This window comes from Salmo salar, chromosome ssa08 (assembly GCF_905237065.1).
Source record: "Salmo salar chromosome ssa08, Ssal_v3.1, whole genome shotgun sequence".
NCBI lineage: Eukaryota > Metazoa > Chordata > Actinopteri > Salmoniformes > Salmonidae > Salmo > Salmo salar.
Genome location: NC_059449.1, coordinates 1,666,678 through 1,692,199, shown reverse-complemented (window position 1 = coordinate 1,692,199; position 25,522 = coordinate 1,666,678). Strand labels below are relative to the sequence as shown.

Below are 25,522 nucleotides of genomic sequence, written 5' to 3'. Positions count from 1 at the left end.
TGGGGACAATAAAAGACCTCCACATCGTCTAAGACCAACCACCCAGACAGCTGATGAAACAGGAGTATTTCTGTCTGTAATAAAGCCCTTTTGTGTGGAAAAACTCATTCAGATTGTCTGGGCCTGCCTCCCAAGTGGGTGGACTTGGCTCCCAAGGGGTGGGCTTATGCCCTCCCAGACCCACCCATGGCTGCACCCGTGCCGTCACGTGAAATCCATAGATTAGGGCCTTCTGAATGTATTTAAATTGACTGATTTCGTTATATGAACTTGAAATTGTTACATGTTGTGTTTATTTTTGTTCAGTATAGTTCAGTTCGTGGTCGAAGATCAACAACGAATATCCTCATCCTAGAATCTTAAAAATGGGACTTTTATAAACATACTTTTAATTGATTGATATCAATTGTGCACAGTAATTTGAATCAATTGATTACTTGGTTTGGTCTATATTTCACTTAGTTTCACTGTATATTATTAGGTCATCACCTGTTGTACAGTCGTGGCCAAATGTTTTTAGAATTACACAAATATTAAAGTCTGCTGCCTCAGTTTGTATGATGGCAATTTGCATATACTCCAGAATGTTACGAAGAGTGATCAGATAAATTGCAATTAATTGAAAAGTACCTCTTTGCCATGCAAATGAACTGAATCCCCTAAAAACATTTCCACTGCATTTCAGCCCTGCCACAAAAGGACCAGCTGACATGTCAGTGATTCTCTCGTTAACACAGGTGTGAGTTGACAAGGACAAGGCTGGAGATCACTCTGTCATGCTGATTGAGTTCGAATAACAGAATGGAAGCTTCAAAAGGAGGGTGGTGCTTGGAATCATTGTTCTTCCTCTGTCAACCATGTTTACCTGCAAGGAAACACGTGCCGTCATCATTGCTTTGCACAAAAAGGGCTTCACAGCCAAGGATATTGCTGCCAGTAAGATTGCACCTAAATCAACCATTTATCGGATCATCAAGAACTTCAAGGAGAGCGGTTCAATTGTTGTGAAGGCGGCTTCAGGGCGCCCAAGGAAGTCCAGCAAGCGCCAGGACCGTCTCCTAAAGTTGATTCAGCTGCGGGATCGGGGCACCACCAGTACAGAGCTTGCTCAGGAATGGCAGCAGGCAGGTGTGAGTGCATCTGCACGCACAGTGAGGTGAAAACTTTTGGAGGATGGCCTGGTGTCAAGAAGGGCAGCAAAGAAGCCACTTCTCTCCAGGAAAAACATCAAGGACAGACTGATATTCTGCAAAAGGTACAGGGATTGGACTGCTAAGGACGGGGGTAAAGTCATTTTCTCTGATGAATCCCCTTTCCGATTGTTTGGGGCATCTGGAAAAAAGCTTGTCCGGAGAAGACAAGGTGAGCGCTACCATCAGTCCTGTGTCATGCCAACATAAAGCATCCTGAGACCATTCATGTCTCAGGATGGGGTTGCTTCTCAGCCAAGGGAGTGGGCTCACTCACAATGTTGCCTAAGAACACAGTCATGAATAAAGAATGGTACCAACACATCCTCCGAGAGCAACTTCTTCCAACCATCAAGGAACAGTTTCGTGACAAACAATGCCTTTTTCCAGCATGATGGAGCACCTTGCCATTAGGAAAAAGTGATAACTAAGTGGCTCGGGGAACAAAACATTGATATTTTGGGTCCATGGCCAGGAAACTCCCCAGACCATAATCCCATTGAGAACTTGTGGTCAATCCTCAAGAGGCAGGTGGACAAACAAAAACCCACAAATTCTGACAAACTCCAAGCATTGATTATGCAAGAATGGGCTGCCATCAGTCAGTATGTGGCCCAGAAGTTAATTGACAGCATGCCAGGGCAGATTGCAGAGGACTTGAAAAAGAAGGGTCAACACTGCAAATATTGACTCTTTGCATCAACTTCATGTAATTGTCAATTAAAGCCTTTGACACTTATGAAATGCTTGTAATTATACTTCAGTATTCCATAGTAACATCCGACAAAAATATCTAAAGACACTGAAGCAGCAAACTTTGAGGAAATTAATATTTGTGTCATTCTCAAAACTTTTGGCCACGACTGTACATTTGAATTCTGTGACATTTTCTGGTTATAATTGTTTTTGTAAAGCGATTTAAACTGCTGTATGAATGTGATTTTGATGGATGGCAAAGATAACAAGCTTATATGGTCCCTCGGTTACTGCCATATTCTAAATAGTTGTAGCGTGGGGGACAAAGCGCAAACAAGACATCAAGTACAAAACTTTTAAATTTTTTTTATTTTCTATGATCAAAACATCTAGAAAAATATACAACAAATGCTTAACTTTTCACAACATTGAACGTTTGAAAAAAAGGAACATAAAAGTAAAGGAATATTCACATTTCTTCCCCATTATCGATAAAAGCACATTCATTTCTTGTTCCTTTATTTTATAGCATCGTTTTTGTTTGTCGTTGTTGGTTATGCCAGGTTTTTATTAAACGTCGCCGCAGTAGCCCGAGTCGTTGGACAGCTGTGAGTTTGAGCTGCGGTTGGATGAGGAGTTCCAAATGTCCAGGTTCATGTGGGGGCCGAAGGGGTTGAAGCTGGAGTACTGCTTGGGGCGGCACATGCCCCCAGGCTCCCGGTTGAAGGGGGCGTGAGGTGGGGTGATGGGGCAGACAGGGGACACCGGGTTCATGGGGACCGAGCGCTCTGGCTGGAAGTGGCTTTGGTATGGCTCACTCTGGGGGGTCCAGATGGAACCGAACAGACTGGACATGGGGGACAGGCTCCTGGTGCCGGGGAAATATGGCTAAGGGGGAAACAGAGTGAGAGAAACAAAATCTGGTTTAGAAAAGATTAAATGTTGCTGGACACTTCATTGATGGCAAAAATCTAAAAGTAAAGTTTATGAGAAGCTGTGTTTGAATTCCTATACACACAATGTTCCCTCTAGAACTGTTGCCATTTTTAACCATTTCATGTGTCTGAAGGTACAAACTCTGCGTTCCCAGCAGGCCCAAAGAGAAAATCAAGTGCACAATAGGTCTACCGCTGGCCAATCGGATGGCACAGATGACCGTGTCTGCAGTAACGTAGCAGGCATAAAAGAAAGCTACAGTAAAGTTGATACTGTGAGACTTCAAAACGAGATTTAAAAAACCACTAGAGAGACTGTCAATGAATACAGCAAAGAGATTATGTTTTTATGAGTGAGTTTTATAAGCCATAAAATACACGTTCTTCCTATTTCCACTCAGCGCTACAACAAGCACTGCAACAGTAATGAATGAGTAGGAAAGTGCATATATAGGCTTGCGTTGTTATTATTTGTGGCTTGGGTATTTTTTAATATCGAGGAATATTTCCCTTTCTCTGTTCATAGGAGTAACAAATTTGAGCATGGGGCAGAAATAATGCGGTGCGACTCAGGTTTGGCCATCATCTGGAAGACGGTGTCCCTTTATGGTCAGTGTCAGTGGAGGAAAGGGAGAGCTGAGGGATGTTGAGAGGCAGATTTTCAGTCTGCTGCTCTCTCCCTCCGCTGAGACAGATGCAGGCACCATAAGCCCAGTAAATCTTTTTATAAAAAAGCTAATTATTTAAACGTATGCTCACTCAGCTGTGCTTCACAAGTAATACAACAACGGATCTATTACTGATGTGATCATATAGCCTACCTCAAATGTTGAATTATAATTTTTTTAAATGGGCCGAACAACAATTGCAAGGCAATTCAAGCAAAGCCAATATTCGGTCATAACATATTGTTATGTGGTAGGCCTACACTATAGCTTACAGCACAAAACTCATTGCTACAGTACGGTTTTAAATTGGGTAATGTTGCATAGGCTTACGTTTTGTAAATCATGTTAAAAAAAAAAATCGGAGCGGTAGATCTCAGCTTGCATTTTGACACAAATTAATCTTGACAGTGATCACTGTTCTAGTTTTTCCTGTTAACACTATCAACGTTTCCCTTTACTGTGGCAATTGTGATCGAATCAACACAATATTAGCCACTTTCAGTGCAACATACTGAAACTATGCAAGAGATTTTGTTGTAGCAGAACACATTGGAGTGGGATTCTATTGCATTGATACGCACTACTCCGCCCGTACTCTACACAGACCGGTGCGGGACAAACAAATCAGAGCTGCAGTAGGCCTATATGCAAATAAACCATTGCCATATATGGATCTGTGCAATTTACTTTGAACTGGACTGTGTTTACAGCATGAGCGGCCGTGAGTAGATGCGCTTGTTTGGAGATCAGTCGAGAGCTGCATGTAGCCACATGTAAACATTTTGTTCATATCCTTTGCTAGTTAGTGAGTTATTAGCCCAGTTACAGATCATTTGTAGTCAGCAATAGGGGCGTGATTGATTCCTACAAGAGCACAAAACGTATACATCTCTAGACATTTTTGAAAAGCGAGTCAGGTAAAGAGCTTTTTTTTGTCTTAGAGATGCAGTGTTGTTTTTTGAGACAGGCTTGAATAAACTAAGTAGCCAATAGGCAGAGGGTAGCATAATTTGGGAATATGGGAATAATAATGCATTTTATTTTGTAAAGTGGTTTCTTGCATCAAACAACAACATTTTCAGTCAACTCCTTGTCTGAAGGTTAATGAAAAGCCCTGCATGTTTTTTTCCTTCAAAAGTCCCATGGAATGTAGACCTACATTGAACACCACACATTGGCTGCTACTGTAGGCTGAATGATAGAACTGCTATTTCCATGTTAAAATATTATGGGATGTATTTTCTCCAGTTTTTTTTATGGTAGACCACTGTGGTAGGCCTACACTATGATCAAATAGCCACAGTAGCCTACATGGCCACTTTTAAAACTATAATTTAACGCGGGTAGAGCCTCAGTGTTCAGAGTAAATGCTGGAAGTTGCACAGAACTTTCACAACATTCAAGTTTGCACTCAGCAGACCAGAAATTTGCTCAGTGCTAAAACATATTTGAGGGAACATTGCACACAAGACGTGATAATGGAGGTGGTCAGGATCTTGCTAAAAAATTAAGCATAAAAGCTTCATTTTACAGCCCTGTCACCACTAGTATTTTGATATTTACTTTCTGGTTCTTGTTAGAAAACAATTCAATACAATGATGAGTACCACTTATGTGACTTTTACTAAGAATTAGGAAAAGAAAGGAATCATCTATGTCATCAAACGGTCAGTGACATTGTTTTGTATAAATAACAGGTAAACAATGGTGTCTAAAATAAAACCGAAAGACTATGATCTACATTGTATTGACCCATGCTGAGGCCAGAACCATGGTGGGTAGTTTGTGAAAAGTGGAAGTTCTCCACGACAGAGAAGCAGTCAAAGCCTCACTCTCTAGATTCCCATTCAAACCACAGAGATTGCAGTTCCTATTTTATAAGCTCTATTTCCTTTGTTATAAATCACACAGTTAGATTGTGACGTAAATTTGATAACCAGACAGCACACCAAAAGGGAAAAACAGAGGTTACAGAGGCCAAGGGCGTTTCAGAAAACAGACAGTCAACAAAACGGTAGCTCCACAGATTCAGATGAGTTACAATAACACACATATTCATTATCCACTTAACTTCTCTAGGGCCAGTGGGACGATTTCGTCCCACCTACGTAACAGCCAGTGGAATCCTGTGGCGCGTTATTCAAATACCTTAGAAATGCTATTACTTCAATTTCTCAAACATATGACTATTTTACACCATTTTAAAGACACGACTCTCGTTAATCTAACCACACTGTCCGATTTCAAAAAGGCTTTACAACGAAAGCAAAACATTAGATTATGTCAGCAGAGTACCCAGCCAGAAATAAACAGACACCCATTTTTCAAGCTAGCATATAATGTCACATAAACCCAAACCACAGCTAAATGCAGCACTAACCTTTGATGATCTTCATCAGATGACAATCTTAGGACATTATGTTATACAATACATGCATGTTTTGTTCAATCAAGTTCATATTTATATCAAAAAACAGCTTTTTACATTAGCATGTGACGTTCAGAACTAGCATACCCCCGCAAACTTCCGGTGAATTTACTAAATTACTCACGATAAACGTTCACAAAAAACATAATTATTTTAAGAATTATAGATACAGAACTCCTCTATGCACTCGATATGTCCGATTTTAAAATAGCTTTTCGGTGAAAGCACAATTTGCAATATTCTAAGTAGATAGCCCGGCATCACAGGGCTAGCTATTTAGACACCCAGCAAGTTTAGCACTCACCAAAGTCAGATTTACTATAAGAAAAATGTTATTACCTTTGCTGTTCTTCGTCAGAATGCACTCCCAGGACTTCTACTTCAATAACAAATGTTGGTTTGGTCCCAAATAATCCATTGTTATATCCAAATAGCGGCGTTTTGTTCGTGCGTTCAAGACACTATCCGAAAGGGTAAATAAGGGTGACGAGCATGGCGCATTTCGTGACAAAAAATGTCTAAATATTCCAATACCGCACTTCGAAGCATGTCAACCGCTGTTTAAAATCAATTTTTATGCCATTTTTCTCGTAAAAAAAGCGATAATATTCCGACCGGGAAAGCGTGTATACGTACAAAGAGAGAGAAAATAAAAACATCTCGAGTCTCAGAGTACTCTGACCAGCCACTATCCAAACGCGATAATGTGTTTCAGCCTGGGGCTGCCTCGATATCATTCAGCTTTTTCCCGGGCTCTGAGAGCCTATGGGAGCCGTAGGAAGTGTCACGTTACAGCAAAGATCCTCAGTCTTCAATAAAAAGAGCCAAGATGAACAACAACTTGTCAGACAGGCCACTTCCTGTTCAGAATCTTCTCAGGTTTTTGCCTGCCATATGAGTTCTGTTATTCTCACAGACACCATTCAAACAGTTTTAGAAACTTTAGGGTGTTTTCTATCCAAAGCCAATCATTATATGCATATTCTAGTTTCTGGGCAGTAGTAATAACCAGATTAAATCGGGTACGTTTTTTATCCGGCCGTGTAAATACTGCCCCCTAGCCCTAACAGGATAAATAATTTCAAATAATCCTTTATAGTTTATATTAAAATATATAATATTATATATAATAAATATATAATATTAAATACTAAGCTTAACTGTGACAGATTTACTAAGCATTTGCACATGCCTTTTTCGACAAGGAATTAAACATTGGGGACAGATCAAGAGGGCAAAATAAAGGGTTGAAGAAAAAAACATGAATCTTAAGTGTAAATGAAGGCAGTTCCTTGTTTTATCTCTTTCTTTGGTGCAGACACTTAGTAAACCTGCACGAAGTCAAGTGGTTAGGACTAGGTCATTGACTGAGGCAGACGGGGGCAGTAATGATGGATATTAGGGGGATTAGGTTGAATGGAGCCAGCAGCGGGTCCCGGAGGTTTACCTTGCTGCCCACACAGCCGGCTGTATCCCAGGTTGAGGGAGCCTCCTGGGAACACTCCTCGCTCCAGCTGGGCCGGTGGCTGTAGGTTACCGTCTGGCTCTCTGGTTGGCATGGGAAACTGTTGTGGAAGTTGGTGTTGCCTGCGGACCGATGGTACAGATACAATGGTAAGTGTTTTTCCCATGATATTCCACCAGGTTGTACCATTGAGATCAAAAGCCCTTTTCAAGGGAGACCTGTATAAGACATTTTACTCACAATAACACAGTAGATTTGACGCCTACCTGCTGACATGTAGTTGCCCTGACCACAGTATGCATACGGGCTGTTACATTGGCTGTTGGCACTGTTCCAAGGGAAGCTGTTCAAGAACAACAATATACATTAACGAAAACACAAAATTGTAAATCAGCTAACACACATAATTTCACAATAAAAAAGTATATAATTTGACAGGTAACCACATCACAGGGGTAAACACATTTGCATTTATTAAGGATCCCTGTGGTCCAGCAACATTAAGGCAGTTACATATAATTACAAATATTACATGACATTACATTTCACAACACATTAAGTCTGTGCACTCAGGCCACTACTCCAGTACCACATATCTACAATACAAAAGCCATACGCGTGTGTAGAGTGTATGTGTTATGTATATGCGTGTGCCTGTCTCTTCACAGTCCCCGCTGTTCCATAAGGTTTATTTTTATTTAAAAAATATATATATCTGATTCTACTGCTTGCATCAGTTACCTGACGTGGAATAGAGTTCCATGTAGTCATGGCTCTATGTAGCACTGTGCACCTCCCATAGTCTGTTCTGAACTTGGGGATAATGAAGAGACCTCTGGTGGCAAGTCTTGTGGGGTATGCATGGGTATCCGAGCTGTGTGTTAGTAGTTTAAAACAAACAGCTTGGTGCATTCAGCATGTCAATGCTTCTTATAAAATCAAGTAGTGATGAAGTCAATATCTCCTCTACTTTGAGCCATGAGAGATGGACATGCATATCATTAATGTTAGCTCTCCATGTACATTTAAGGGCCAGCCATGCTGCCCTGTTCTGAGCCAAAGTCCCTCTTTGTGGCACCTGACCACACGAATGAACAGTAGTCCAGGTGCAACAAAACTAGAGCCTCTAGGACCCGCCTTGTTGATAGTGGTTTTAAGAAGGCAGAGCAGCGATTTATTATGGACAGACTTCTTCCCCATCTTAGCTACTGTTGCATCAACAACTCCAAGCAGTTTAGTCACCTCAACTTGCTCAATTTCCACATTATTCATTAGAATATGTAGTTGAGGTTTAGGGCTTAGTGAATAATTTGTGCCAAATACAATGCTTTTAGTTTTAGAAATATTTAGGACCAACTTATTTCTTGCAACCCATTAAGAAACTGACTGCAGCTTTTTGTTAAGTGTTGCAGTAATTTCACTCGCTGTAGTAGCTGACGTGTAAAGTGTTGAGTCATCCGCATAGATAGATACAGAGAATTCCTGATTCTATCTGGATTATGTTGGAGGAGCTTCCATTAAAGAATACCGTCTGTGTTCTGTTAGACAGGTAACTCTTTATCAACAACACAGCAGGGGGTGTAACGCTATAACACATACGTTCTTCCAGCAGTATACTATGATCGATAATGTCAAAAGCCGCACAGAAGTCTAACAAAACAACTCCTACCATCTTTTTATTATAAATTTCTCTCAGCCAATCAGTCATTTGTGTAAGTGTTGAATGTCCTTCCCTATAAAGTGCTGAAAGTCTGTTGTCAATATATTTCATGTAAAATAGCATTGTAGCATAGTTACAGGTTAAATGAAAAATAAATACAAATAAATCTGGTCCAACACAATTTGGTAACGGGCTGATTGGCCGGCTATTAGAGCCAGTTAAGGGGCTTTACAATTCTTGGGTAGCGGAATGACTTTTGCTTCCCTCCAGGCCTGAGGGCACACACTTTCTTATAGGCTTACAATGAAAATATGGTAAATAGGAGTTGCAATATTGTACACTATTATCCTCAGCAATTTTCCATCCAAGTTGTCAGACCCAGGTGGATTTTTTCACCTCTTCCACACTCACTTTTCGGAATTCAAAATGACAATGCTTGTCTTTCATAATTTGGTCAGATATACTTGGATGTGTAGTGTCAGCGTTTGTTGCTGGCATGTCATGCTTAAGTTTGCTAATCTTGCAGATGAAAACAAATCATTGAAGTAGCCGGCAAGGTGCTGCAAAGCGTATTACTATCCTTCATTTATCTTTGTTTCATAGGATAGTTTATTCTTTTCATTCAGTTAAGTCACATTATTTCTCAGTTTGCAGTATTGCATAGGTTGTGCAGCCAGACTTATTTGCCATGCCTTTTGCCACATCCCTCTCAACCATAAAATGTTTCAATTCCTCATCAATCCACGGGGATTGATCCGTTTTTACAGTCATTTTCTTAATGGGTGCATGCTTATTAGTAACTGGAAAAAGCAATTTCATAAACGTGTCAAGTTCAGTGTCTGGTTGCTCCTCATTACACACCACAGACTAGCAAATATTCTTTACATCATCAACATAGCAATCACAACAAAACGTATTGTATGACCTCTTATACACTATATTAGGCCCAGCCTTTGGAACTTTGGTTTTCCTAAATATGGCTACTATATTGTGATCACTACATTCGATGGATTTGGATACTGCAGTAAGGCAGATTTCTGCAGCATTAGTAAAGATGTGATCAACACATGTCGATGAATTCATTTCTGTGCTGTTTGTAAACACCCTGGTAGGTTGACTGACAACCTGAACCCAGAGTGGGGGTGGTGCAGTGGTCTAAGGCACTGCATCTCAGTGCAAGAGGCGTCACTACAGTCCCTAGTTCGAATCCAGGCTGTATCCCATACGCTCGTGATTAGGAGTCCCATAGGGCAACGCACAATTGGCCCAGCATCGTCCAGGTTTGGCCGAGGTAGGCCGTCATTGTAAATAAGAATTTGTTCTTAACTGACTTGCCTAGTTAAATAAAGGTTGCAGGCACTGGTTACAGTTTGATGCGTTTTCTTGAGTGGGCAGCTTGATGAAAGCCAGTCAATATTAAGGTCACCCAGAAGAATATACCTCTGTTGATATCACATACATTATCAAGCATTTCACACATATTATCCAGTTACTGACTGTTAGCAGTTTGTGGTTTATAGCAGCTTCCCACCCGAATGGGCTTTAGGTGAGGCAGGTGAACCTGAAGCCATATTACTTCAACAGTATTTAACATGAGATCCTCTCTAAGCTTTACAGGAATGTGGCTCTGAATATAGACCGCAACACTGGCCCCATTGGCATTCCTGTCTTTTCTGTAGGTGTTATAACCATGTATTGCTACCACTGTATCAAAGGTATTATCGAAGTGAGTTTTAGAATATGAATGTCATCTATTACTAGCAAGTTATTTCATGAACCTTGTTTCTTAGGATACATATGTTAATGTGGGCCATTTTTAGCACTCTTCTGGCATTCTTGATTGTTTTTATTGCTTTACTGGGAAGCTTATGAGAAGTAGGTAGACATGAGAATGTTTTTTATGTTTGAGGTAATAGTGCAGGGTGAGCTACACACAGTCGACTTCCTACTAGGGCATACCACCTCAGTGCTATGAACTCTGGTTCATAGGCAAATGATTACTGTATACAATAGCTGTATGATCAACATGGCCTGACAATGAAAATGGCTTCCTAAGCTACAACATGATTGTACAAAAGACACAATTAGTACATTTCCTCTTGGCTTAGTGACCTACCCATTGAAGGGGGCTGAGGCTTGAGGTACGTAGGGCACGGCCTCTGAGGCATTGTACCTGAACTCATTGGTGAGGGGCACAGAGGGAGCCGACCAAGTCTCCTCAGGAAAATACTGGCCCGCCACATCTGAGAGAAGAGGGAAACAATTAACATAGAGCATTTATAACAAGGTAAGCAGTAACACAGGCTTTATAGTAGGGTTGGAGAAAAAGCCTGCATACTTGGCTGTCCAGAAAGAGGGTTGGCCATCCCCGATTTACCGCACCAAACATTTACAGCAATCGCACAGATTCGCGAAACGCATTTATGCAACGACAAACAAAACAATACCCTTGCATGCTAATTTTATAGCACTTCCCTTTTGAGATCAACTTTAGATTTATAATAGACAAGACATTTTACACACAGATTCTGATGTACAGGTATGTCAACATTTATTGACTGAGCACTTCACTCACCCATGGTGCTGTCCATGCGGGCTGCTACAGAAGCGAAGCTGGGGGCAAAGTTGGGGGGCACTAGGGCGGGCTCTGTTGGGCTTTGGCAAGGCTCCTTCCTGTACAGGTTATTCATGCTGCACACCAGGGGACAGATATAGCACTTTGAGATTATGTGTGTAATGAAAAGCACTTAAAAAATGTACATAAATAACCAGCATTATTATTGGAACTGTGACTTCTCCATTAGGGTTGATAGGATCAAAGTGTCTTTGTCAGTAAGGACTTTTAGAATGATAGTACACTTCTTGAAACACGATAAGAGTGGTTCAGTTGTTTAGAGTATGGCCGTGCCTGCACACTACAGTTGTTGGTTGAACTGTAAGTAGCTTTATATAAAATATTCTGCTAAATGACCATAAGAGTATGTCTTCCATTCTATGTGGTTGCTGTGTGTGTTTACATGTGTGTATTTATCGGTCTGTGTTTGTGCGATTAAATCAGTTAATGTGTGTGTACCTCTGGGCCTTGTAGGTGGAGATCATGGTCTGGTATCTGTCCCTCTCGGCTGGGTAGACACCGTACTGCATGGAGTCCCCTGTGGACACAGACACACAGCTACAAATCACAACTCTGACCCTGCTTTCTAATGAAAACATGTTAGTTCATTCATCCCTTTTCTACTATATCAGTGTCAGAGAGGGAGAGAAAGCGTGGGAGTAGTAATGTTAATCGAAATTGTTAAAAGGTTTAAATAACAATTCTAATAAATGCAACAGTGAAAATACTACAAATGTTCAGATTGAAAAAAAAAAAACTCTATCAGATATTGACTGCATTTTTGCACATAAAACATTGTACTGGCAGGGACAAATAATGAATGGAGTTCAGGCATTTTGGTGGGAATTCAGGTATTACATTTATTGTAAAATATATATATTTTTTACTCCCAGGTATTTTTTTTATACTTTGTGATAAAATAAACAATATTACGTGCCTCATTTGCCTGGGTGTATTTGCATTCATGAATACATTTGTATAAAGGGGTGGAACAGGGCTACAACCAACAACAACACACTTGCTGTCTCTAGGCCTACCTGCACTGTCTAGACAGCCTCATGAATTATTCATTTTGTTGTCACGTTCTCTTGCATAATTCAACAAGTGTGTCAAGAGAAGGATAACCATGCGTTTTTAAAATTAAAACACTAGCTCTAGATTACACCTATTTATACCTGCTTTCCATTGTTTGCGAGATCAGACATAACATCACTATAATCTGAGCTTTAATTTTCAGAAGTTGCGCCTCTAATTTGCAAACATTTTAATTAAATCATAACTTTTTTTTCGATTGCACATCAATCTAAACCGATCAAAATAAGATATCTTTCTTGTGATGTAACTGTCGAGACGGTGCGTTAAATCCCAGACGTTGTGTTAGCGTTCTTATAGATGCAGAGGAAAACCAATGTATTCCATTGAGCCCATTTCAGCCATTACCAGAGGGGATTTGACAGGTCATTAGAAACATTTCTGCGGTCCTTATGTCAACGAGAAAACACGAATGGCACTAGCAAGTGTGAGAAAGAGTCACCAAGGTAAGAGATTTAAGTGACAAGTGGATTTTGCACCCCTCAAAACACAGGAATTAGATGGCTGAGAGAGAGAGAGAGAGAGCTGTAGACAGAGAGAGAGAGGTAGACCGAGAGAAAGAGAGAAAGAAATAGGTGAGGTGAAAGACGGATGCAACATTTCCATGTCTGATGAGGTGTACACAGACAAAGTCACTCAGAGCCAAAGGAAAAGTAAACATCTGGCCTAACCTAACCCAGCACCACAGTGCTCTGTAGAGTCTCCAGTCCCACTTCCAACCCCCCCAGCCCTCTGAGCTTCAGAGCAGTGGGGGGAAAAAGTATTTGATCCCCTGCTGATTTTGTACGTTTGCCCACTGACAAAGAAATGATCAGTCTATAATTTTAATGGTAGGTTTATTTGAACAGTGAGAGACAGAATAACAACAAAAAAATCCAGAAAAACGCATGTCAAAAATGTTATAAATTGATTTGTAGGGACCAGGGGGGAAAAAAACACATTCCCTAATCTGTTAATCTGCGACTCTAGGGCAGGGTTCTCCAACCCTTCCTGCAGGTTTTCGCTCCAACCCCTAGCAATTGGGCCAGTAACCGAAAGGTCGTTGGTTCAAATCCCCAAGCCAACTAGGTGAAAAACTATTGTTATTAACTATCCGTGGCGCTAGATTAGGGTTAAAGTGAAAACCTACAGGACGGTAGCTCTCCTGGAACAGGATTGAAGAGCCCTGCTCTAGGGGCATGTTTCCTGATAAGAGCAGTGCAGTGGTTGTGACAGTGTATGCACTTTCCCTGTCCGAGGTGCTGCAGTAGCGAGTGGGGGGAATGTGTATACACTGAGTGTACAAAACATTGGGAACACCTTCCTAATATTGAGTTGCAACCCCATTTTGCCCTAAGAAAAACCTAAATTCATCGGGGCATGGACTCTGCAAGGTGTTGAAAGCATTCCACAGGGATACGAGGTCATGTTGACTCCAATGCTTCCCACAGTTGGATGTCCTTTGGGTGATGGACCATTCTTGATGCACACACATGAAAAACCCAGCAGCGTTGCAGTTCTTGACACACAAAACTGGTGCGCATGGCATCTATCATACCCCGTTCAAAGGAACTTAAATATTTTGTCTTGCCCATTCACCCTCTGAATGGCACATACACAATCCATGTCTCAATTGTCTCAAGGCTTAGAAATCCTTCTTTAACCTGTCTCTTCCCCTTCATCTACACTGATTGAAGTGAATTTAACAAGTGACATCAATAAGGGTTCATAGCTTTCACCTGGATACAACTGGTCAGTCTATGTAATGGAAAGAGCATCATGTTTTGTATACTCAGTGTATAGATAAAAGTGTGCTTGTGTGTGTGTGTGTGTTGTATATAGTGCAGTGTGTGTATGTGGTGTGAGTGTGCATACTGCAGTAGTGCATTCATACTTTTCCTGGCTGAGGTAGTGCAGTGGTGTGTGCGGTGGTGCGGGGCATCGGGGTCCTTGTCTCCCTCAACGCTGCTGGCAGAACTCCAGCTGCCCCAGCTGCCGCGGCTAGCCCGCACGCTACCTGATGAGCTGCCCGAGTCTGAGCCCGATTCGCACGCCACGCGCCGCTCCACACACTTCCGCCGTGGCCGCACCAGACACACACCTAGAACAGGAAGGAGGGCGAGAGATGTTGAGGACTGTGTAAAGCCTGTGGCCGAGCAGTAACACTCCAGGCCAGTCAAATATACCGCTCAATCCCTTCAATCCCCATGGCCAACCTTCCTAAGCTTCTCCCACTTGCATATCTTCCCTTCTGTTTCCAACTGTTTAAATGAAGTGTAAAATGTAAAGAAAGAGATGCTGAGGACTGTCCAATATTCAATATAAAATGTCAATCTACAAACTTTGACTCATTCACTCTCATCTTTAGCCATCACATTTAATTGGGAATTCCCAATGTTTCTGATAATGTGGCAAAACTGGACATGTACTGTAGCATCTACCATGTCAATGTGTTGAAAAAGAAAAGGCACTTGGCACCTACTTGTGGTCAGTCAGCTGTAAATACACTTAGAGATGTCCATATCATCGCAGACACAGCAGAATGCTTTTAACAGGATGGTGGTTTAGGTGAGGGGTAGGGTTTAACTTTGGTCAAGTTAACCACAGACTGGCAGATATAGCCACAGGTTATCAAGTGGTTGAGGGGTGTAACCATAGACGTCCCAGCTTTTTCAGTGTGTGTGTGTGTGTTTGTCAGGGTTTCCGTTATCCGGTAATAGCCTGCTCTTGGCCTATAAAATACGAAACCGCTCGCATGTGTGGTGACAGTTGCGTTATGGAACAAACGTTTGCGCGTAGCCTACTGACTTGTGCGCATTGCTGCGCTTATAATGTGAATAAATAATAGTTAATCTTAAGCTAAACGTTGTGATCTGTTGCATCAGACTTTTTAACAGGGTTTTTTAATGGAGCCGAGGCCTACTGGTCGTATGAATTTGGGATTCATCGTCTCACAACTGTCCCAGAGTATGTTTGGAATAGGCCATTTCTTTCTCGACAAGCTGACCAATAGAATAGGTCAACTTTTATACCATGGGGAATAGTAGATTGACATAGGATAGTGATTTTGCTGTTCGTTATTCTTCTTCTTGGCTGAGGAAAAGTAAATGTGGACAGTTATTCTAACATCTTCAAAGTGCACATCAGAATTCGGTATTCCGCACGTTGCATTCTCGACTTGCATGTTCTGTTAATCTGAATTACCATAATCTAAAATGTGATTTCTGTCATTCTGAGAACTGTGGGTGGACGCCCTAATCAGTTACGCACCCAATGCATATGAGTCCGGCAGATTTCTTAAATGTCCGGTCAATTAAAAGGTTGCCGGTCAAATTTCCGCCGCCACATTTTCCTAACGGAAACCCTGGTGTGTGTGTGTGTATATATGTACCCACCGTTCTGTTTGAGGGGGCTGTCGGGGATGGGGCTGGGCTTTGGTGCGTCTGGTTTTCCTGTGGAGCAGCGGTTCCGAGTGCGGAATCCGTTCATATTCTGTTGTTGTTCTCCTGTTCTCCACTCCGGTTCCCTCTCCTGCACTGACATCACAACCACGCTGTGTTCAGGTAGCCTGTGGGAACAGCGAAGACCAATGTCCCTTTTCAATGTCTTTACATTTCCTGCAGCGATTCTACAATCAACAGGGTTACAAACCTTCAACACAGCTGAACGTTCTACTATAAACGCCTGCCGGGGGTAGCTAATTAACGGTTGTTTCTTACATTTAAATCAATCCCAAATCAAAATAATCAAATTCACCCTTTCCCTTTCTACCCAGTTAGAAAATATTAACGTGAAATCTTTTACTTTTAGTCAATGAACAAAAGCCGCAGTGTGAATTAGGTGCATCACATCTGTGTGGGATGAATAGGTTCATCCGAAGTGTAGGGCAAGCAATGACTTATTGAAGATTGTCCTTTGAGTGCTGTCAATTTCATTCCCAATAGATTTTACAAAACGGAATTCTGCACCAAATCAAGATTAATTTGTAAGTGAGCACGCTGTCTATCGCTGTCTATCGATTTGAAGATGCCAGGTACCCAGAAACCCCCTCTGTGTTCTTCTTGCGACTCTTTTTTGCCTTGTTGTTCAAGGCTGGGACACCAGCCTCCGTCTTCTCTGCCTTCTTCCTCTGGCTTTTACCATCCTCTTTGGTCTGGAGGGAGAGAGAACGAGAGAAAGATTAAATTCACATTTCCACCCTGTACTGAAGTACTTAGATTGCACACAAAAAAATCTCTACAGAGCTGTAGGAGAAACCAGGCTACGAGCATCAATCAGAGCAAGCTATCAAATAAAACCAAGTAATAGCCAATTGATCTCCATGTGTATCTCTCACCTCTAGCTCAGAGTTGTCCCTTTTCTCTGATGTGTCCCTCTTCTCTGCAAACTGCAAATGTGTACCGAGGTCGTACCTTTTCTCTGTCACGGGGCTGCACAGCAGGAGACCAGGTCGGGGGCCCGGGCCCACAGTGACATTGTCGGGGAAGCCGGCCTGCGTTTCCACGGGAAACATAACCGCCGCCGGCCCCTTGCTGTCCTCCCCCTGGGCGGCGCTCTGTGGGGGAGCTTCCTTAAAGTGCTGTGTCGTTTTCTTAATGTCGATTTGACAGAGGAACGTGGGCTCGTTGTTGTTGCAGGCGTCCGTGCACAGGTAAGGTTCCAGGGTTCCCAGGTCGGGTGTTAGGTCTAGTTCCCGCACTTCCTCAGTCGCCGGGCCGGCCGTCGCCGCTATGGCGGAGGAGCTGGTTTTGTACTTGCCATAGTAAACAGACACCTTGTGTTTCTTCTGTGGCTGAGAGGGGGAGGTGGAGGCACCCTTCTTGGAGGAGGAGGAAGAGGAGAAGGGCTGTGGCCGGGGGGTGGAGCCGTTGGCCACTGCTGGGGAGCCACGCCCCTTTCCTTTGTCGGAGTTGTGGCAGGTGTCCACGTACGTCTTGCAGCTGCCCTTCATTTTACTGGACACGGACAACAACCAGTTAGAGACTGTGTATGTGTAAACCCATACCAGTGCATTATCACCAGCTAATCAAATGGGTGATAAGCTTCATTTAAAGAACAAAATTAGTTCAGGTTTATGTAGATAACATGCAGCTACTTTTACAACATGGTTGATGGAACACTTTTACTGGAGTGTTATATCAAGTACCACCAAAACATCTAACTTTAATAACGCTTTATATTGGTAATTAACCATGTAAAACTGTTGATTTTAAGTACAAATATTTGATTGGTTCTCTTGTAAAATATATTCCAGAGAGTCTTACTTGACTCCGTTGGGGGTGATGTTGTTGACGGGGCCGTTGTCCCGGGACAAGGCAGAATTGTAGATGCTCCGGGTGGTGGGGCTGGAAAACTGAGTCAGGATGTACTGGGCCTGGTGGAAAGCCATCAGACAAACACCCGCCAGGGAGAAGCTGAGAGGAGAGAGAGAGAGGATATGGCTGGTTATTCATTGGTGATACCAGTGCCAACAAATTGACAAAAAGAAGTAGACACTGGTAATCTGGTTGGGGAGTCAAAGTCCATTGTCTTTCAACCTGAAACCTGTTTTATGCAACAACAAAAAATCATGACGCTGTGTACGACATTGGCTTTTCTTCACCCAAAGTTGGCACTAAGTTGGTACTGGTCTATGCGTCTCGGGGTGGCACTGACCAGGTGAAGATGAGGGTGACCACCCAGAATGTCTCCTCCCAGCTGGGGCCGGGCACCACTTGGGCACAGAGGGGCAGCATGTGGTGGGGCAGCGTCACGTTGAGGGTGAAGGGGAACAATGAGCCGCGCGATGTCACCAGGGTCAGGTCCCGGATCACCCAGGACGACGTGAAGTCTGGAGTGAACCTGGAGGAGGGAGAGAGGGGGTGGAGAAAGAGAGAGGGGAAGGAGAGAGAAGGAGAGAGGGAGAAGGTGGAGTAAGAGAAGAGGGAGAAGGTAGAGTAAGAGAAGGGGCGGAAGAAGGTGGAGTAAGAGAAGGAGAGAAAGAGAGAGAGAGCGAGCGAGCGATGAAGAGGAAAAGAGGAGGGTGAAAAGAAAGAAAGTGGAGATAGAGAAAATAGAAGTTGAGACAGTGGGGGGAAAAGGACAGAAGGAGATGAGGTCAATGAGCGTTACAAATGTCCAAAAACAATTTCTTGATATGTCTCGTATAACAACAAATGATCAACTGAACAATACAAACGTCTTGATACGTTCGGACTTAATACAAAAATGATACATCCCTTTTTCTTCCATTACTTTATGTACCCTTCACTTGAAAGTAACCTGACACATGTACACTACTGTTGAGTTAATACAAAATATGTTCACATAAAAAAAGATTCAACAACAATCTGCATCCATTCTTCTGTCATTTGACTTACGCAATGGTGATCTCGGACGAGGAGTTGTGGTCCAGGCTGAATGACCTGCACTGCAGCACCTCAAAGCCGAAGCCCTGGCACTTGTAGCCGTTGATGTTCATGGACGTGACTGTAAGGGGCAGCTCCCCAGCGTTCTCCACCTTGAAGCTCTTCCGGATGGCAAACAGAGGCTTGTTGGTGCGCATGCCTGGGAGGTAGATGGGAGGAAGCATTTTTTGTTTGATGCATAAAGAACTTAGGAAATAAATGAAAGTAGCCAGCCACACACTCTTAAGAACAGTAGAGCAAGACAAGGGCTGAGTCCCAAATGGCACCTTATTCCTTTTATAACGCACTACTTTTGACCAGGGTCCCTACTTTTAACCAAGTACGTCACTATAAAGGGAATAGGGTGACATTTGGTATGCCACCAAGGATTAACTAGCCTAGGTAGGAGAACACACAGATAAGACACGCTTTATTGTCCATTTAATTACAAGAAATCGGCATTGTGCCATTAAAAGGACTTTATTACAGGATATGACAGGTTATACAGCAGAACTACCACCACTAATAGTAAGACAGTGATTAGGTAGCCTAGTTTCAAATTCAAGGGCCTTATAATTGAGTTTGAATTCCAAACTTTGGTATCCTACCAATGAACCTGAAAGGTATTGCATTCAATTTTCCATTACTACGAAGCATGGTCATTTGTCTTGACTAATGAATTGTATTAGTAATGCATTCAAATATTGATAAACATCTAATAAGACCTAGCTACAAACAGTGCATACACTTAAGGGTGGGTGGTATAGCGTGTTTTACGATATAACGGTATTCCACACCTAGCCCCTCTCCCTTTCCCTCATGGAGCGCATTTGTTGTTCCTCGACCACGAGACACTTGCATTTAGTCCGCATGCAGCACAGCAACAACGTTGATGACAACGTTGCTCACTTTGCTTCTTAATATAAATCCACTAGCATTCTATAATTACACTTAGTTTGTGTTTCTTACGTCTGCAAACAGCTAGTTTGTCTTTTCTTAACAAGTTGGGCCTAAATCTTGTTAGCCGCTAATGCTAATCGCTAGTTAGCTGGCTAGCATACCAACATACCAGTGATGGCGTTGACCTAAATCAGCATGTTGTTTGTGCAACAGTCTCTTCTAAATCAAAGAGGAATACGCAAAGCATGAATATGTTAGATACATGAAGTAGCTAAGGGAAAACATTAAATGTAGCCAAAGATTATAGGGTCCCCTAGAAAACCCTTATCAACACTTTGGTTCCTACCCTGTCACAATAACAACACTGTATTCAAAGTGCTCACTATTATATTCTAACTATAGAATTAGAATAATCATTAGTTCACCCAAGTGTTGTGCTCTAAATCACAAGTCAAACCACAATTGCAATATTTGGTTAAAAATAAGGCCTAGATTGTTTGCCCATATCATGCAGCCCTATGTGGCAATGTGGAAATGATCTCAAATAAGTGCAGGAAACACTGAAATTTATGAAAGTGTTTGGCTGAATTGAAGAGTATAAAACAAATCAGAATGGAGAAAGACCCATTGGAATCACTTAGAACGTTTGTGTTGCCAGCCTAGGGTCACATAAAGCATAAAGCATAAAAGCAAATGCAGAACTTTTAGTATTCAAAAATATAAAATACCATCCTTTTTTTTAAATACCGTGATATGATATTTTGTCCACATCGCCCAACCCTACATATACTGGACTCAAATTAAATATAATCAAACCCTATCATTGATGATTTTTGTGGAGTAACACACTGATTGTTGTGATTGCCACTAGGAGCACAAAATAGATTTTCATCTCAATGAGAGAAAGGTGGATAAATTACAAATATAAAATTAACTGAGTGGTTGGCTCACCGTCTCGGCATTCCATGAGGGTGGACTGAGGGACATTGAAGCGTAATGAGGCCCCGGGGCCCGGCAGCTTGCCCCCCACTCTCAACAGCTCCTTGGACCCATGGCCCCGCACCGTCACCATGTCAAACACTGTCAGGTTGTTCCTGAGACAGAGAGACACCAAGAGAGAGAGAAATAAAAAAAGAGAAAGAGTCAGACAAGCTCTAGACTCAGCTCCCCGACTTCCACTTCCTCACGCTCCAACAGCAGAGTGACAGACAAAACTTGAAAAGAATGGCAAATCGAGACCAATGCTGTGATTCACCAAAACTGACACACAGCCCATGGCACCATACTCAAATCTGGCAAATGTCATTAAAATACCTGGTGCCATCTAGTCTGGCTACATTATTGACCAAAACAACCACAAATGTGGAAAAATATCACGTACAAATCTATGTTCGCATAGTACTGCAATAACTACTGTAATATCAGTGCTCATATCAAAATCTTGCACGCACGAAAGACTACAACTACTGGTACCAGTATGCAACAATTGGGGGGAATTATTCACAGTACTGTTTATGTGGCCATTTTGCCTTTGTATGTACATATGAAATATGAATATCAGAAGACTATTTCTAAATGTGTCATAATGTAGAGGTGACAATTATAGTGTACCTGATGAGTAGGATGGTGGTGGTGAGTTTGTGTTCGGAGGGGGTGAACACCACGGCCACCTCCCTGCTCTCCCACGGCTGGAGGAGGAGACGCAGGACTCCCTCACCCCCCTGTAGACAACACAGAGGGCGAGGGTTAGTGGAAATGGTTAATATATCACTGCATAGCATACTTTATATAGCAAATATTATTCAACTGCGGTCTCCTGGACAGCTGAAACACTTCTGGGTTTGTCTGTATCAGGCATATCAAGAGTGCTGATCTAGGATAAGGTCTTGCCTGTCCATGAAACCTTATTCATTTTGATCTAAAAGGGCTGAGACGCTTGATACATACGGCCCCTGGCTTTCATTCTCTTCTAATCATGAACCGATTCAGACCTGGGACACCAGGTGAGAGGCCAATGATTAAAGACTGCATTGGTTTCCCATAACTAGAGCAGTATTTCTCAATCCATTCCTGGGGGGGACCCCCAGGAGGTTCACATATTTATGCTAGCCCAGGACTAACCTGGATTCCCTAGGAGTGGATTGAGCAAAAACTGGGTTTAAGAAATGTTTGCAAATAATTTTACATTAAGTTTCCATTGATAATCCCTTGAGATGTTCCTACAACTTGATTGGAGTCCACCTGTGGTAAATTCAATTGATTGGACATGATTTGGAAAGGCACACACACCTGTCTACATAAGGTCCCACAGTTGACAGTGCATGTCAGAGCAAAAACCAAGCAATGAGGTTGAAGGAATTGTCCGTAGAGCTCCAAGACAGGATTGTGTTGAGGCACAGGTCTGGGGAAGGGTATCAAAACATTTCTGCAGCACTGAAAGTCCCCAAGAACACAGTGGCCTCCATCACTCGTAAATGGAAGTATGGAACCACCAAGACCCTTCCTAGAGCTGGCCGCCCGGCCAAACTGAGCAATCGGGGGAGAAGGGCCCGATGGTCACTCTGAAAGAGCTCCAGAGTTCCTCTGTGGCGATGGGAGAACCTTCCAGAAGGACAACCATCTCTGCAGCACTCCACCAAATCAGGCCTTTATGGTAGAGTGGCCAGACAGAAGCCACTCCTCAGGAAAATGCACATGATGGCTCACTTGGAGTTTGCCAAAAGGCACCTAAATTCTCACAGACCATGAGAAACAAGATTCTCTGGTCTGATGAAATTGAATGCCAAGAGTCAAGTCTGGAGGAAACCTGGCACCATCCCGACAGAGGTTCTTCCTGTAAAAGTTGTGCCGTACTGCAGCACATCTTGGAATTCTATGGCACGTTATTTAAGTGTCAGCAACTGTTGCCATTAACGCTAGTTTGGCTGTACTAGAGAATTTAAGTAAGAACATAGTATATGGGATTGATTTTAAGAAATCTGCTTAATTAATTATGGTGTTTCTATTCCAAGAAAAATAAAATCCTCATTGTTTCCGTTAGGAAAATATGGCGCTATACAACGTGACCAGTCTGGAATAGGCTACAGTACTAAGATAAAAATAATCCTAATATTTCCACACCCTAATTGTAGTCTAACCAATACCCAAACGGAGATTCAGTGAAAAAAAAAATCTCATTGATGTATCAAGACCAGTCCCCATGCTTTTCTCAGAGCAGTGCGAAACGGTGCTGAAATAGTTGACCACACAAGGGTAGGCTATTGCTTCAAATCCTATTGCTTCTATATTCAATATGCTTTAAATGCCACAAATAATTGAACACACACAATTCTTAAAACTCTGAGAAGGGTAATAGGAGATGATCTGCATATTTTCCTGGTTAAATAAAGGTATATATATATATATTAAACGCACATTCTTATTGCTATATTCCACGCGTTACTGTGTGTGTTTCGATTCTCTCTCTCTCTCACACACACACGCGGTCTTGACCTCTGAATGCTCGACTATGAAAAGACAACTGGCATTTACCTCTAAGGTGCTGACCGGTTGCACCCAGAGGCCCTGGTGCACAACTGAGCAAGAAGACAAGTACATTAGAGTGTCTAGTTTGAAAAACAGACGTCTCACAAGTCCTCAACTGACAGCTTCATGAAATAGTACCTGCAAAACACCAGTCTCAACGTCAATAGTGAAGAGGCGACTCCGGGATGCTGGCCTTCTAGGCAGCTTTCCTCTGTCCAGTAGTGTGTGTGTTCTTTTGCCCATCTTAATCTTTTATTTTATTGGCCAGTCTGAGATACGGCTTTTTCTTTGCAACTCTGCCGAGAAGGCCAGCATCCCGGAGTCGCCTCTTCACTGTTGACGTTGAGACTGCTGTTCTGCGGGTACTATTTAGTGAAGCTGCCAGTTGAGGACTGGCAGCCAGATGCAGACTGTACGGGAGTTGCAGCGATGAGATAAGACCGTAACTACCAATTGGAATACCACGAAATTGGGGAGAAAAAGGGGTCTTTTTTTATTATTAAATAAATAAATAAAATAAATACAACTTTAGATTTTTTTATTTTTTTTTTACACCTAGCCAAGCTATCCTTTTGTAAAGGTTGAAGTGTCTATTGTCCTGCTAATAGCACCATGACCAGGATCTCTATTAATTTAAATGAGCAGATTAGGGCTTTCAGGAGGAACGGAAAATTGCGTGTCAATTCATAAACCATGTGCCATGGAATGGTACATCGAAAATCTCTTCCCAACTATTTAGCTGAATTCCCATAGTAATTCGTTATGGATCCATAACGAAATAAAAATACTCTTTCAAAATGCAATGTTTATCATTATTTTATTAACGAGAGAATAAAGATGTTGATGAAGAAATACTGTACAGTATAGGCTTTATCAGACATTTTGCGGTTGCATGAGGTCCCCCACACGCATTTTAAACATTGGGATACTAAAGCATATTGAAGATAGAAGCCGCCATGATATCTTCAGAATATCATGGAATATAATTGAACATTTTCGTTTCTCTTAGAATAAAAACCTTAGCGTAACAACAGTTTTAGTAAGTAATATGCTACAGTCCAGTTACAGCTTCTGACCAAATAGAAACCAAAAACGTGTATTTTTTCAGACGTGTGTGCAGGACAGAGGAATAGCAATTCTTACAGTCTTATTCTAAATTCAATCACCTTCTTCATCCTCATCATTCAGTTCATTGAAATTGCATTTTGAAGTCATACACAATTATCAGTTTCTATTTGGTTTACATCACCCATTCATTCAGGTAGGCCTTGGGACCCAAAAGCATAATCAGTGTTCTTCCTCTCCCCCCCAGCAGTGGGCTGGAGCTCTTTATTCTAAGAGAAATGAAAATGTTCAATTACATTCCATGATATTCTTAAGATATATGTGATGACTGAATATAAGCAGCAAGCGATGTCTGCTAAATAATCAAGTTGATGGCGCAGTCATATAGCCTCGGCACCTACATAAAGCTGAGTGACTCCCTCATTCATGGCTTTGGATAAAATAAATAAGCACCAACATTTTTTCTGATAGTCTTTAATAAAGAAATGTTTTGACTGTCTGCCTCATGACCTCAAACAAAGTTAGAACACTGACTATGCTTTTGGGTCCCAAGGCGCACCATTTTGTTTCTCTCCGTCACCCATACGCAATTTAAACATTTGGATAATAAAGCATTTATTATTATTATTAAACCTGCATTATAATTATATAAAAGCCATAATTATATCACAGACCATATTTGCCCTAACAAAAAATGACATGAAAAGCGCAAATTTGTAAATCCAAAACTCTAAAAGTAATTGGAAAGGCAGACACAAATGATTTGTTTATTGATATATTTAATTTTACCGTTATTTTACCAGGTAAGTTGAGTGAGAAGACATTCTAATTTACAGCAACGACCTGGGGAACAGTTTCAGGGGAGAGGACGGGGGATGAAATAGCCAATAAGCTGGGATGATTAGATGGCCGTGATGGT

General features: G+C 41.9%; 1 protein-coding gene across 3 annotated transcripts in view; it reads right to left on the bottom strand.

The window, feature by feature from the left end:
* Positions 1 to 2,232: 2,232 nt before the first annotated feature.
* The window catches only part of LOC106610024 (transmembrane protein 131-like), a 124,886-nt gene continuing 101,596 nt past the window's right edge, over positions 2,233 to 25,522 (bottom strand). For all 3 annotated transcript variants that reach the window (XM_014209131.2, XM_014209134.2, XM_014209132.2), the window contains 15 exons: positions 21,625 to 21,734; positions 20,965 to 21,107; positions 19,087 to 19,273; positions 18,383 to 18,568; positions 17,992 to 18,141; positions 17,064 to 17,682; positions 16,765 to 16,880; positions 16,123 to 16,295; positions 14,622 to 14,828; positions 12,116 to 12,194; positions 11,618 to 11,733; positions 11,159 to 11,285; positions 7,649 to 7,725; positions 7,365 to 7,504; positions 2,233 to 2,774 (listed from right to left, as the gene is read on the bottom strand). In XM_014209131.2, coding sequence (XP_014064606.1) covers positions 2,457 to 2,774; positions 7,365 to 7,504; positions 7,649 to 7,725; positions 11,159 to 11,285; positions 11,618 to 11,733; positions 12,116 to 12,194; positions 14,622 to 14,828; positions 16,123 to 16,295; positions 16,765 to 16,880; positions 17,064 to 17,682; positions 17,992 to 18,141; positions 18,383 to 18,568; positions 19,087 to 19,273; positions 20,965 to 21,107; positions 21,625 to 21,734 — 2,748 coding nt within the window. In that variant the 3' untranslated portion in view covers positions 2,233 to 2,456. The remainder of the gene's footprint in view (positions 2,775 to 7,364; positions 7,505 to 7,648; positions 7,726 to 11,158; positions 11,286 to 11,617; positions 11,734 to 12,115; positions 12,195 to 14,621; positions 14,829 to 16,122; positions 16,296 to 16,764; positions 16,881 to 17,063; positions 17,683 to 17,991; positions 18,142 to 18,382; positions 18,569 to 19,086; positions 19,274 to 20,964; positions 21,108 to 21,624; positions 21,735 to 25,522) is intronic.